We start from the raw sequence: 12,782 nt of genomic DNA on the forward strand, positions 1-12,782 counted from the left end.
GAGTTCACTCAAACTCATGTCCATCAAGTTGGTGATGCCATCCAGCCATCTCATTCTCTGTCGTCCCCTTCTCCTCCTGCTCCCAATCCCTCCCAGCATCAGAGTCTTTTCCAGTGAGTCAACTCTTCACATGAGGTGGCCAAAGTATTGGAGTTTCAGCTTTGGCATCAGTCCTTCCAATGAACACCCAGGACTGATCTCCTTTAGAATGGACTGGTTGGATCTCCTTGCAGGCCAAGGGACTCTCAAGAGTCTTCTCCAGCACCACAGTTCAAAAGCATCAATTCTTCAGTGCTCAGCTTTCTTCACAGTCCAACTCTCAAATCCATACATGACCACTGGAAAAACCATAGCCTTGACTAGACGGACCTTGGTTGACAAAGTAATGTCTCTGCTTTTTAATATGCTATCTAGGTTGGTCATCGGAGAAGGCAATGGCAAGCCACTCCAGTACTATTGCCTAGAAAATCCCATGGATGGAGGAGCCTGGTAGGCTGCAGTCTGTGGGGTCGCTAAGGGTCGGACACGACTGAGCGACTTCACTTTCACTTTTCACTTTCCACTTTCACACATTGGAGAAGGAAATGGCAACCCACTCCAGTGTTCTTGCCTGGAGAATCCCAGGGACGGGGGAGCCTGGTGGGCTTCCGTCTATGGGGTCACACAGAGTCGGACATGACTGAAGTGACTTAGCAGCAGCAGCAGCAGGTTGGTCATAACTTTCCTTCCAAGGAGTAAGCGTCTTTTAATTTCATGGCTGCAGTCAGCATCCGCAGTGATTTTGGAGCCCCCAAAAATAAAGTCTGACACTGTTTCCCCATCTATTTCCCATGAAGTGATGGGACCAGATGCCATGATCTTAGGTTTCTGAATGTTGAGCTTCAAGCCAACGTTTTCACTCTCCTCTTTCACTTTCGTCAAGAGACTTTTGAGTTCCTTTTCACTTTCTGCCATAAGGGTGGTATCATCTGCATATCTGAGCTTATTGATATTTCTCCTGGCAATCTTGATTCCAGCTTGTGCTTCTTCCAGCCCAGCGTTCCTCATGATGTACTCTGCATAGAAGTTAAATAAGCAGGGTGACAATATACAGCCTTGATGTACTCCTTTTCCTATTTGGAACCAGTCTGTTGTTCCATGTCCAGTTCGATCTGTTGCTTCCTGACCTGCATATAGGTTTCTCAAGAGGCAGGTCAGGTGGTCTGGTATTCCCATCTCTTTCAGAATTTTCCACAGTTTATTGTGATCCACACAGTCAAAGGCTTTGACATAGTCAATAAGGGCGGTGGCCAAGAGGAGCTACCCCACGTCCGAGGCCAGGGGCGGCGGCCGAGAGGAGTCTTATCTTACTCATTATTATTTTTGAGTTCTAGGTATTGTATGTGAAAAAGTGTTGTGGTCATTTGAGGCCCTGGATAATGATCTCTTCTCCAGAGAGAATCTGTCAACACTAGTGACTCCAGGTTACTGCAGAGCAGTATGGAGCTGTGATGATTCAGAGCTGGGCTCCTACCAGTCTGCTTGCACTTGACCCATGCTTCTGTGTATATGGCCCTTGGAGGTTCTGTTCAAGGTATGGCATGTTTACCAGTCTTCTCCCCTGTGAGGACCAGGGCTCCGTCCTTTCTCAGCAGCTCCACTGAGCTCTGCTTGGTCTCAGCTCTGCTTGCAGAGTTGGCAGGAGCCTCTGGAGGCAGTCTTCAGCCCCTTGGGCTGTTCTTCTCTCCTGGGTCTTAGGTTTGCTCGTCCTTGCTGCCTGGATATCTTCAAACTGATGTACTATATGTTTCCTTGTGACTTTTCCAGAATTTGTTTCTTTCCAGAATTTGTTGTTCTTAAATTTTTTTGGAATTGATAGGTTATCCTGTGTTCAACAGGTGTTTAGAAGGTATTTTTCTGCAAGGCTTAGAAAAAAGCTAGATATCTTTATAGTCATCTGTAAATATTTGAACAGATCACATTCAGAAATATTTTAAAGATAGAAAAAATAAATATCTAAACTATAAGTTAATGCCATTTATTTCACTGGGCACATTCTATTTTGAATTATAGTTCGTAATTACACAGTTCTGAAGTGATCATGTTAATAGATACCTTAAAAGACCTCTTGCCCAATTCTGTTTGGTTTTCAAATATTGTAGCCCCTTCAGTGACTCCCCCAGGTCTCCTTACTGCACCTGTTGGTTCATGTTGATGAGAAGAAAACAAGCTGGAGAGTTTGGCCTCTTCCCCCCAAACTCTGACGACCTTGGTGGTCTTGGTGATCTTGGTCAGGTAATTGAACTGCTAAGTTTTAGTTATTATCCCTCAAAACTGGCCCTGTTACTCCCCCCTGCCTTGTTTGCTTCTTTTCAGGATGCAAATGCCTTTACCTGTTAATGTCATTTTAGAGGTATGAGGTAAGAATGTAAGAGCAAATTGGTAAAGGATCCTCAGAATGAATAATATTAATTAGAGGCATCTGGATTCTGTATGAAAAAAGTTAAAAGTTAAGAACTGTATTGTTACCCATTGGGAACGTTTTTGTAAATTAGCTACAGATAAGGTCAGGATTTTTTTTTTAAATTTGTTTTTGGTTGTGCTGGATCTTCGTTGCTGCTCGGGCTTTTCTCTAGTTGTGGCAGGTGGGATCTCCTCTCTAGGTGGGGTGTGCGGGCATCTCATTGTGGCAGCTTCTCTTGTTTCAGAGCACAGGCTGTCGATGCCCTTAGCAGCTGCTGCTTCTGGGCTCTAGAGCACAGGCTCAGTAGTTGTGGTGCATGGGCTTAGTTGCTCCACATGATGTAGGGTCTTCCTGGATCAGGAGTTAAACCCATGTCTCCTGTATAAGGATTCTTTACCACTGAGCCAACAGGGAAGCCCCGAAACAAGCTATTTATAGACTGTTGTACACATACTCTTAAACTGACAAATTTAAGTGAATTGTATTGCTTATATATGCTGTTTTTCCAGTGCCATGATTGTTTCCCCGTTTCTTTCTCCTTGGGGTCCTGTGCTTTCCTCCCAGTGCCTTGGAATGCTCTCCCAGGGGCTTCATCTCTGCCTTTCACAGTCCAGCTCTTTCACTCCTTCCTCCAGGGAAGCTTGCTTTGTTACCTTAGCAATGTTCCCTCCTTCCTTGAATCCTTTCAGATGCCTGAATCACTGTGGTTTGTGTGGTGTTTACTTGAGTTCATGTCCCTGGCACGTAGGAGGCTTTTATAGTGGGTATCCCTCTAGACACCCGGTTTCTACCTTCCACACAGCTTCTGCCCTACCCCCATCCTTCCCAACACTACTAAAGTGATGAGAGAAAGAAAGGATGATAGTGATGATTCTTGTCTTCATGTAAACTGGCCCTCCTCGGCCTGTTCTTTAATAACTGTATCATCCCTGGCCACCCTTGGGTAGTCCTAGTGGGCCATCAGGGCTGAGGACCCTCCCTCCTTGGGTGTGGGCATCTTCTCCAGGTCTGCAGCCCATTTGCTGATGACTTCCAGGTTTGAATCTCTAGCCCTGAACCCTCTGCTAAAATCGGAATTTGTGTTTGCAGTATGTGTGTACGTGTGTGTGTGCACGGGGAGAGGATCTCCATGTTTGTGTTCAGTAGCTGGTGCAAAGCTCAGTGGTTAAAACTGAGCTAATTCTCTCATTTTGATTCTGTTCTCTGCCTTGTTTTTCACATCTAATCTGTCCCATTTGGTCTGAAATGTCTTAAATACTCTTTTTTGTCTTGACTTAGGCTCTCATCCTATTTTCTGTGTTTGATTTCTTCCTCTGTCCTCGTCCACTGCTCTGACACTGAGTTATGACTGGGTGTATGGTCATTTATTTCCTGGACCCCCCAAAGGTGGCATGTAACTGCTCAAGTGCAGCACCCGTGGGGCTGTTTAGTCCGGCCATTGTTTGATTCCCAGCCTGTGTGGCCACGTGGGCCTGGACTGAGCCCAGGGAGAGGTCTTAGGTCCCTCCTCTTAGCCAGGTCAGCAGGTGAGCCAGACCTTTCCATCCTGTGTTAGAACAGCAGGGGCCCTGAATGTGTGTGGCTCACTTTTTAGAAAGTATTTACTTCTCTCTCTGCCAGTTAATACTTTTGCCAACAGTCATATGTTTTGGTCTTAAGCATATTTATGGCAGTTGTCTCATTTAGTGATGTGAGCAAATATGAGTGCTGAGAGAAAGTTGTTGCTTCTGTGAGAACTAAGTTGGTTGCCAAATTGGTTTTCTATTGCTGTGTAACAAGTCACTGACCAGAAAGTGTATCAGCTTAGGACACCTCCTTGTACTCTCTCCTCCTTTTCTCTGTGGGTCGGGAGTCTGGCCATGGCTTAGCTGGGTTCTGCTTCAAGACTCACAGGCTGCAGTCAGGGTGCTGACCAGTTTGCATTCTCATCTAGGGTTTTATTGGCGTCCTTGTTGGCAGAATTCAGTTTGTGGGACTGTGGGACTGAGTTGTGGGCTCCTAGGAGACACCCCTCTCCATAGGCAGCTCATGGCAGTGGCTGTGGACGGTCCCATCCTCTTAAGGGCTTTTACCTCACGTGACCCTGGGATAATTTTCCTTTTGATTGACTAGAAGTCAGTCAATGTGAGACTGATGTGAGACCTTAATTATATATGAGAAATTCCTTCACCTTTGCCACAGAAAGAAACAAAACTTAGTCCAGGTGTGATGTCCTCTCCTAATACTCGGAGGTCCTGCCCAAACTCAGAGGATTATACAGGATGTGTGTGCTAGGGGGTAAGAATCTTCAGGGTGTCTTAGATTTGCCTACTACACATTGCTTGGGTAAAACTGAGATGCTTAAAAAAATTGCTTGTACAGGTTAGGAAAGAGAGAATTGATAAGGATTGGGGGAGATGTCTTGAAAATCTAGAAGAATTGTGTGCTGAGTTTGCTCACAAAGTGCTCTTCAGTTCTTGGTGAGTCTGGAATAGTGAATGCTTCATGAGAGTGGTGTATGCGGGACTGATGACAAGGAACAAGCTAGTGGACTTGTGAGCAAAGAAAAGGCCCTGGCCTTCCATTGAAAGATGGGCAAACAGATGTGTTTGTTTTAGTGTAAAGTGTCTTGTCTGTCTCAGAAGAGGGTTTCTACTGTACCTGCAGTTTTCAGAATGGATGCTTTCTGTGGGTGTTCACTGTCCCCCCGACCCTTGGTCAATGACTGCTTGCTCTGGGAAACCGTTTCTGACTCCCAGATGTGGACAGCCAAGAGCACTTTTTGTGAGAATGTTATTTTTTCTTTGAATATCAGTGTAGACTTGTGTTTTTATTGACTATTTCAGTCTAATATAGTTGTTATATATTTTGCTGTTCAAAATTATTCTCAATTTGGCCAGTGGAGGAGTTCCTATCAGGCTTTGAGCAGCTTTTTTGGTGCAAACCTGAATATTCCAGGCTCACTATCAAAGTTATATTTGGATTAACCTCCAGGTTATTCAAGGGTGAAGTGTAGTTTTCTTAATAAACAGGTTAACTTGCATGTAAGGTAAACTCAAAATCTTGCTTTCATTCACCTCTCCTGCCTTCTACCCATGTTCTCCTTCCTGTAAGTGATTGTATTATTTGTGACTGACTTTTCTTTCCAGAGCATGTGCCCTCATATGTCTTTTATCTTGTATCTTAAGTAAAACTTAGTATGTAAAATATTATGCATGGTACCTTGTTCAGTTAACTGTGTACCTTGGGACAGTTTCATTAAATGCTGAATGACTGAACAGTAAGTGGGAATGAAATTTTCTTTTCACATTATTCTTTAAGAATTGCATTGTGAGTATGATCACTCTGAATATATTTTGTTTATCGTTACCAGCTTGCATTCACAAGAGATGGACTCTGTGGTCTGTGGAATGAAATGGTTAAAGATGGAGAAATTGTGTATGCTGGGACAGAACCGTCACAGAACGGAGAGCTTCCGCCTGGGAAAGGTGAGGGCCTTTAAGGCGCACTTCTCACTGTTTGAAGACCTTTATAAAGTGGATCCCGTAGAGAGCTGGGAGTGTGCTACACGTGCGGGAGTGTGCCTGAGTATAACTCTGAAGTTTTGCTTTCACTTTGGAAATGCCTAAATGATAATTAATACGAGGCGCTTCCTGATTTCCTTGTTCTACCCAAACTGAAGGCCTTTTCATTGCAGAGCCAACCTGCTGTGGTGTCCTTCCTCTGATGTCTCATTTGCAGCTTCTGGGAACTCCACTTTACTGTTTTTTTTCTTTAAGTTTTGAAACATACCTTGCTTTGGCTAACTATAAATTGTGGTTTTTATGAGGTTGAGTGGAAATAGTATTTTGAAATTTTTCCAGGATGACTATCCTGTGCATGCGTGTATGTGTGTGCATGCATACTCAGTCGTGTCTGACTCTTTGTGACTCCATGGACTGTAGCCTGGGAGTCTCCTCTGTCCGTGGGATTTTCCAGGCAAGAAGACTGGAATGGGTTACCATTGTTTTCTCCAGAGGGTCTTCCTGACCCAGGGAGTGAACCCTGTCTCTTGCGTCTCACGCATTGCCAGGCAGTCTTCTCCGCTGCACTACCTGGGAAACCCCTGTGACTATCCTGTGGGAGTGTAAAAAACACTTTTTGGGAGCCTTTGGCCTATGGACTTTTATTGTATTTGTCTGTGCAGGGAAATATCAGTGAACACTTGTTGGGCATAGGATTATGAAAACGCAGTGAAGTCAGTTGTTCTTGACTTTGGCTGTGAATCAGAATCACTGTTTAGGCTTTAAAAAGAAATGGATGCCTGTACCCACCCCAAACCTGTAGAATCTGAATAACCCTACTGGAGAAGGCAGTGGTACCCGACTCCAGTACTCTTGCCTGGAAAATCCTGTGGACGGAGGAGCCTGGTAGGCTGCAGTCCATGGGATCGCTAAGAGTTGGACATGACTGAGCGACTTCACTTTCCCTTTTCCCTTTCATGCATTGGAGAAGGAAATGGCAACCCACTCCAGTATTCTTGCCTGGAGAATCCCAGGGACGGGGGAGCCTGGTGGGCTGCTGTCTGTGGGGTCGCACAGAGTTGGACACGACTGAAGCGACTTAGCAGCAGCAGCTGAAGTTGATTCAGTCCTGCTATTTGAAAATCATCAGGATGGATAAAGTTATTTTAGAAAGTAGTGGGACTTCCCTGGTTGTCCAGTGGATAGGACTTCACCTTCTGATGCAGAGGGTGTAGGTTCAGTCCCTGGTTGGAGAGCTACATGCCTGCAGCCAAAAACCAAAACATAAAACGGAAGCAATATTGTAACAAATTAAAGGCTTTACAAATGGTCCACATTAAAAAAAGAAAAAAAGTAGTTACTTTTCATAGAGTGAATTAGAATAGTCTCCACTTGAAAATAAATTGGAAAAACAATATATCTTTACAGTTACAGTATCTAGCAGAGTGAGCTCATTTTTTCCCTGATATTTTATTGTGAAAACTTCCATGCACCCACAACAACTGACAGGTCTGTACAGTGAGCAGCTGCACACTCATCCCCTGGATCATACTAATCTGTCCTCTGTCCATTGGTGCATCTTACCTGACTCCCCTAGACACCTCATGCATATTATTAACAAGATGGACTTCAGTGTAGCTTTTTGTCTTTAGGGCAGAACTTACCCATAATAAAATATATGTTTTGAGTTTCCTGTTGCATAAGTTTCAACAGACATAATCGGTATAACCAACCACTCATTGGTACTCCCACTTTGAAGGTTCTCACGTGCCCCTTACTGGCTCCGTCCTGCCCTCTTTACTCATAGGCAACCACTGATCTGATCTTTCTGTGTCGTGGATTGGTTTTGCCTGTTCTAGACTTTCATGTAAATAGTATCATGTAATTACATTACATGCTTGTTTCAGTTTGTAATGATTTATTAGTTTTAGTAGTTCATTCTGTATACTTTTAAAGTTTTTGTGCCTTTTCATCCTATCCTTCCAGTATTAATGCATTAAAACATACTTCTAAAAGATACTCTGAGAAAAACTAATTACATGGGAAATTTCAAAGTCTATTTCTTATTCATTACATTTGATGACTATTTATTGTTCTTTGTTTTTTAAAAAATATGTTGTTAGAAAGCAAAGCGTAGGGCCTCCCTGATGGATCAGTGGTAAAGAATCCTCCTGCCAGTGCAGGAGATACGGGTTTGATCCATTGTCCAAGAAGATCCCATATGCCACAGAGCAACTAAGCCTATGCACCAAAACTAGAGTCTGGGAGCTGCAGCTGTTGAAGCCTGCATGCCCTGGAGCCTAGGTTCCGCAACAAGAGAAGCCACTGAGATGAGAAGCCCTCACACTGTAAATAGAGAGTAGTGCCCACTTGCCGCATCCAGAGAAAGCCTGTGGACAGCAACAGGGACCCAGAATGGCCAAAAGCAAATAAATTTTAAAAAATAAAGCAAAATGTAACCTTTATGTAGGTCCCAAATGAATAGTTTTTTCTTGATATTCAGTAAAAGTTATTGTTTTTAATGAGACATGATATATGCTTTTTGTTATGGGAAAATATTTTTAATAGATTTATACACCTAATTTCATTTTTAAGACCATGGTCTTTTTTTTTTTTGGCTGCATTACATAGCAGCTTGCGGGTCCTTAGTTCTCCAACCAGGTTTCAAACCAGGCTCCTGTCAGGGAATCTGCAGAGCCTTAACCACTGGACTTTCAGGGAATTCCCAAGATTGTGTACATTATTTTGTTATTGTTCAGTCAGTAAGACCTGTCTGACTCTTTGCAACCCCACGGACTGCAGCATGTTACGTTTCCTTGCCCTTCATCTATCTCCCAGAGTTTGCTCTGATTCATGTCTTTTGAGTTAGTGATGCTGTCTTAACATTCTCATCTTCTACTGCCCTCTTTTGAATTCAGTCTTTCCCAGCATCAGGGTCTTTTGCAATGAGTCAGCTCTTTGCATCAGGTGGCCAAAGTTTTGAAGCTTAAGCATCAGTCCTTCCAATGAATATTCAGGATTGATATCCTATAGGATTGACTCGTTGGATCTCCTTGCAGTCCAAGGGACTCTCCAGAGTCTTCTCTAGAACCACAATTTGAAAGCATCCATTCTTTGGTGCTCAGCCTTCTTGATGGGCCAACTCTCACATCCATACGTGACTACTGGGAAAACCATAGCTTTGACTTTACAGAGCTTAGTTGCCCAATTGATATCCCTGCTTTTTAATATGCTGTCTAGGTTTGACGTTGCTTTCCTTCTAGGGAACAAACATCTTTGAATTTCATGGCTGCAGTCACCATCCATAGTGATTTTGGAGCCCAGGAAAATAAAAATCTGTCACTGCTTCCACCCTTTCCCCTTCTGTTGGCTACGAAGTTACAGGACTGGATGCTGTGATCTTAGTTTTTTGAATGTTGAGTTTCAAGCTAGCTTTTTCAGTCTGCTCTTTCACCTTCAACAAGAGGCTTTTTAGTTCCTCTTCACTTTGTGCTGTTAGAGTGATATCATTTGCATAGCTGAGATTGTAGATATTTCTCCCAGCAATCTTAATTCTATTCTCTGATTCATCCAGCCCTGCATTTTACATGATGTACTCTGCATAGAAGTTAAATAAATAGGGTGACAGTGTACAGCCTTGTTTTACTCCTTTCTCAATTTTGAACCAGTTCCTTGTCCAATTCTGATTTCTTTTTCACCTGCGTACGGGTTTCTCAGGATCCAGGTAAGGTGGTCTGATATTCCCCCTTCGTGGATCATAACCTTTTCGTGGTGAAGGGACTTGTATAACTCAGTGAAGCTGTAAGCCACATGGTTCAGGGCCACCTGAGACAGGCAGGTCATAATGAAGAATTATGACAAAACATGGTCCACTGAAGCAGGGAATGGCTAACCACTCCAGTATTTTTGCCGCAAGAACCCCATGAACAGTATGAAAAGGCAAAAAGATATGACACTGGAAGATGAGCCCCCAGGTTGGAAGGTGTCCAGTATGCTACTGGGCAAGAGCGGAAGGCAATTACTAGTAGCTCTAGAAAGAATGAAGCAGCTGGGCCAAAGCTGAAATGACTCTCATTTCAACTGTGGATGTATCTGGTGGTGAAAGTAAAGTCCAGTGCTGTAAAGAACAATATTGCATTGTAACCTGGAATGTTAGATCTATGAATCAGGGTAATTAAGCAGGAGATGGCAAGAATGAACATTGACATCTTAACAATCAGTGAGCTAAAATGAACGGGAATGGGTGAATTTAATTCAGATGATTGTTATATCTACTACTTTGGGCAAGAATCATTTAGAAGAAATGGAATAGCCTTCATAGTCAACAAAAGAGTCCAAAATGCAGTATTTGGATGCAGTCTCAAAAATGACAGAATGATCTCGGTTTGTTTTCCAAGGCAAACCATTCAGCCTCACAGTAAACTGAAGTCTGTGTCCCAGCCCCTTGATGCCAAAGAAGCTGAAGTCAGGTACTTTGAAGACCTACAAGACCTATAACTAACATCAAAAAAAGATTCCTTCTTTTGTCCTTTTCACATAGAGGATTGGAATTCAAAAGCAGGAAGTCAAGAGATACCCAGAATAACAGGCAGGTTTGGCCTCGGAATATAAAATGAATCAGGGCAAACACTAACACACTGGTCATAGTAAACACCCTTTTTCAATGACCCAAGAGATGACGCTACACATGGACGTCACCAGAGGTCAGTACCGAAATCAGATTGATTATGTCCTTTGTAGGCAAAGATGGAGAATTTCTATGCAGTCCACAAAAAAAAGACCTGGAGCTGACTGTGGCTCAGATCATGAGCTCCTTATTGCAAATTCAGGCTTAAATTGAAGAACGTAGGGAAAACCACTAGGCCAGTCAGTTAATGACCTAAATCAAATCCCTTGTGATTATACAGTGGAGGTGACAAATTGATTTAAGGAACTAGATCTGGTAGACAGAGTGCCTGAAGAACGACGTCCAGAGGTTCATGATATTGTACAGGAGGCAGTAATCAAAACCATCCCAAACAAAAAGAAATACACGAAGGCAAAATGGTTGTTTGAAGAGGCTGAGGAAGGAAGAGATATACCAAACTGAATGCTTGGTTCCAGAGAACAGCAGTGAGAGATAAGAAAGTGTTCTTCAATGAACAGTTCAAAAAAGTAAAGGAAAATAATAGAATGGGAAAGCCTAGAGACCTCTTCAAGAAAATTGCAGATACCACGGGAACATTTCATGCAGGAATGGGCACCAAAAAGGACAGAAACAGGAAGCACTTAATAGAAGCAGAGGAGATTAAGAAGAGGTGACAAGAATACACAGAAGAACTATACAGGAAAGGTCTTAATGACCTGGATAACCATGATGGTGTGATCACTTGCCTCGAACCATACATCCTGGACTGAACTCATGTGGGCCTTAGGAAGCATAAGTACAAACAAACCTAGTGGAGGTGGTGGAATTTCAGTTGAGCTGTTTAAAATTCTAAAAGGTGATGCTGTCAAATTGTTGCACTCAGTATTTTGGCAAATTTGGAAAACTCAGCAGTGGCCACAGGACTGGAAAAGGTCTATTTTCATTCCAGTCCTAAAGAAGGATAATGCCAAAGAATGTTCAGACTGTCGTAAAGTTGTGCTCATTTCACATCTAGTAAGGGTGTGCTCAAAATCCTTCAAGCTCTGCTTCAGCAGTATGTGAATCAAGAATTTCCAGATAGATGTAGAAGCTGAATTTAGAAAAGGCACAGGAACCAGAGATCAAATTGCCAAAATTCATTGGATCATAGAGAAAGCAAGGGAATTCCAGAAAAACATTTACTTTTGCTTCATTGACTGACTGTGCGGACTCTTTGATTGTCTGGATCAGAAGAAACTGGAAAATTCTCAAAGAGATAGAAATACCAGACCACCTTACCTGTCTCCTTGGAAAACTGTGTGCATTATGTGATTGTAGTGTGGCTGATTGTGAGAAAAATACAGGTCAGAGCAGAAGTTCCTTAGATGCACCGTTATCTTTGCTCTGTTTTCCCAGGGAATGACCATTTTCTACTGCACACACAGCAATTCTAGGATGAGTTCTTACTGTTGTTTAGCTTGTTTTCTTCATTCATTTCTGGGACATAGTGGCTTTTAATATTTTGAGCTTACCTTGGAATAAACCTTCTTTTCTTCCTTTTAGAACTTTTTGATCCTACTGATGAGGAAAGACTGCTTCCACCTAGGTAGTAAGCTTTGTGTTTCCTTTTCGGGGCCTGCCCTACAAAAGACAGGCTAGATTATAATCTTACACTTTTTTTTCAAGTGAATATTTCCTACAACCCTGTTTAGAGTTACCATATTTATTATTTTGAGGGAAAATAGAGGAGGGAATAGGATGTAAAGAAAGGAAAGTTAAGAGGCTAATAACAGATACACAAAACTTAATTTTTTAATTTTTGCTGGGGCCTGACCTTTGTGTGAAGAACTGTTTCGTTTATTGTAAACCTTCTCAGTCTGTGCAGATAGTAGAAATATACTAGCCAGTTGTTTGCTTATTCAGGCCTCTTAAAAAAATTTATTGCTATTTCTGTTACATTACTAATGTCATTTATGGACATCAGTACTAACTTTTTATAGTTTTTATGTAGTTCTTATGGAGTTTGTTTTGGCTTTTTCTGACTTTGTATTGTGCATTGTTTTTAGGGTTTCCTTTTCTCTTGGTCTGGTCAGTGCTCTTTAGTTATGTGTGTTTCAATTTTAAAAGTCCAGAGATGAGTTTTTGATTTTTTTTTTTTTTTAAAGAACGTGACAACTTTTCTCCTGGTTTTATAGTTTCTCTGTGGAGGATATAAAATATTGGATGTGGCTTTTATTCCAAAATAACTCAT

General features: G+C 42.3%; 1 protein-coding gene across 5 annotated transcripts in view; it reads left to right on the plus strand.

The window, feature by feature from the left end:
• Nucleotides 1–12,782, plus strand: part of HERC2 (HECT and RLD domain containing E3 ubiquitin protein ligase 2) — a 248,598-nt gene that overhangs the window by 8,376 nt on the left and 227,440 nt on the right. For 4 of the 5 annotated variants that reach the window (XM_055398094.2, XM_055398095.2, XM_055398096.2 and 1 more), the window contains exon 3: nt 5,796–5,910. In XM_055398094.2, coding sequence (XP_055254069.1) covers nt 5,796–5,910 — 115 coding nt within the window. Of the gene's footprint in view, nt 1–1,391; nt 1,574–5,795; nt 5,911–12,782 lie in introns of those variants that run through there. The other variant, XM_055398097.2, reaches the window with a different exon arrangement.

This window comes from Moschus berezovskii, chromosome 2 (assembly GCF_049115385.1).
Source record: "Moschus berezovskii isolate FMDL1 chromosome 2, NW_MosBer_1.0, whole genome shotgun sequence".
Classification (NCBI taxonomy): Eukaryota; Metazoa; Chordata; class Mammalia; order Artiodactyla; family Moschidae; genus Moschus; species Moschus berezovskii.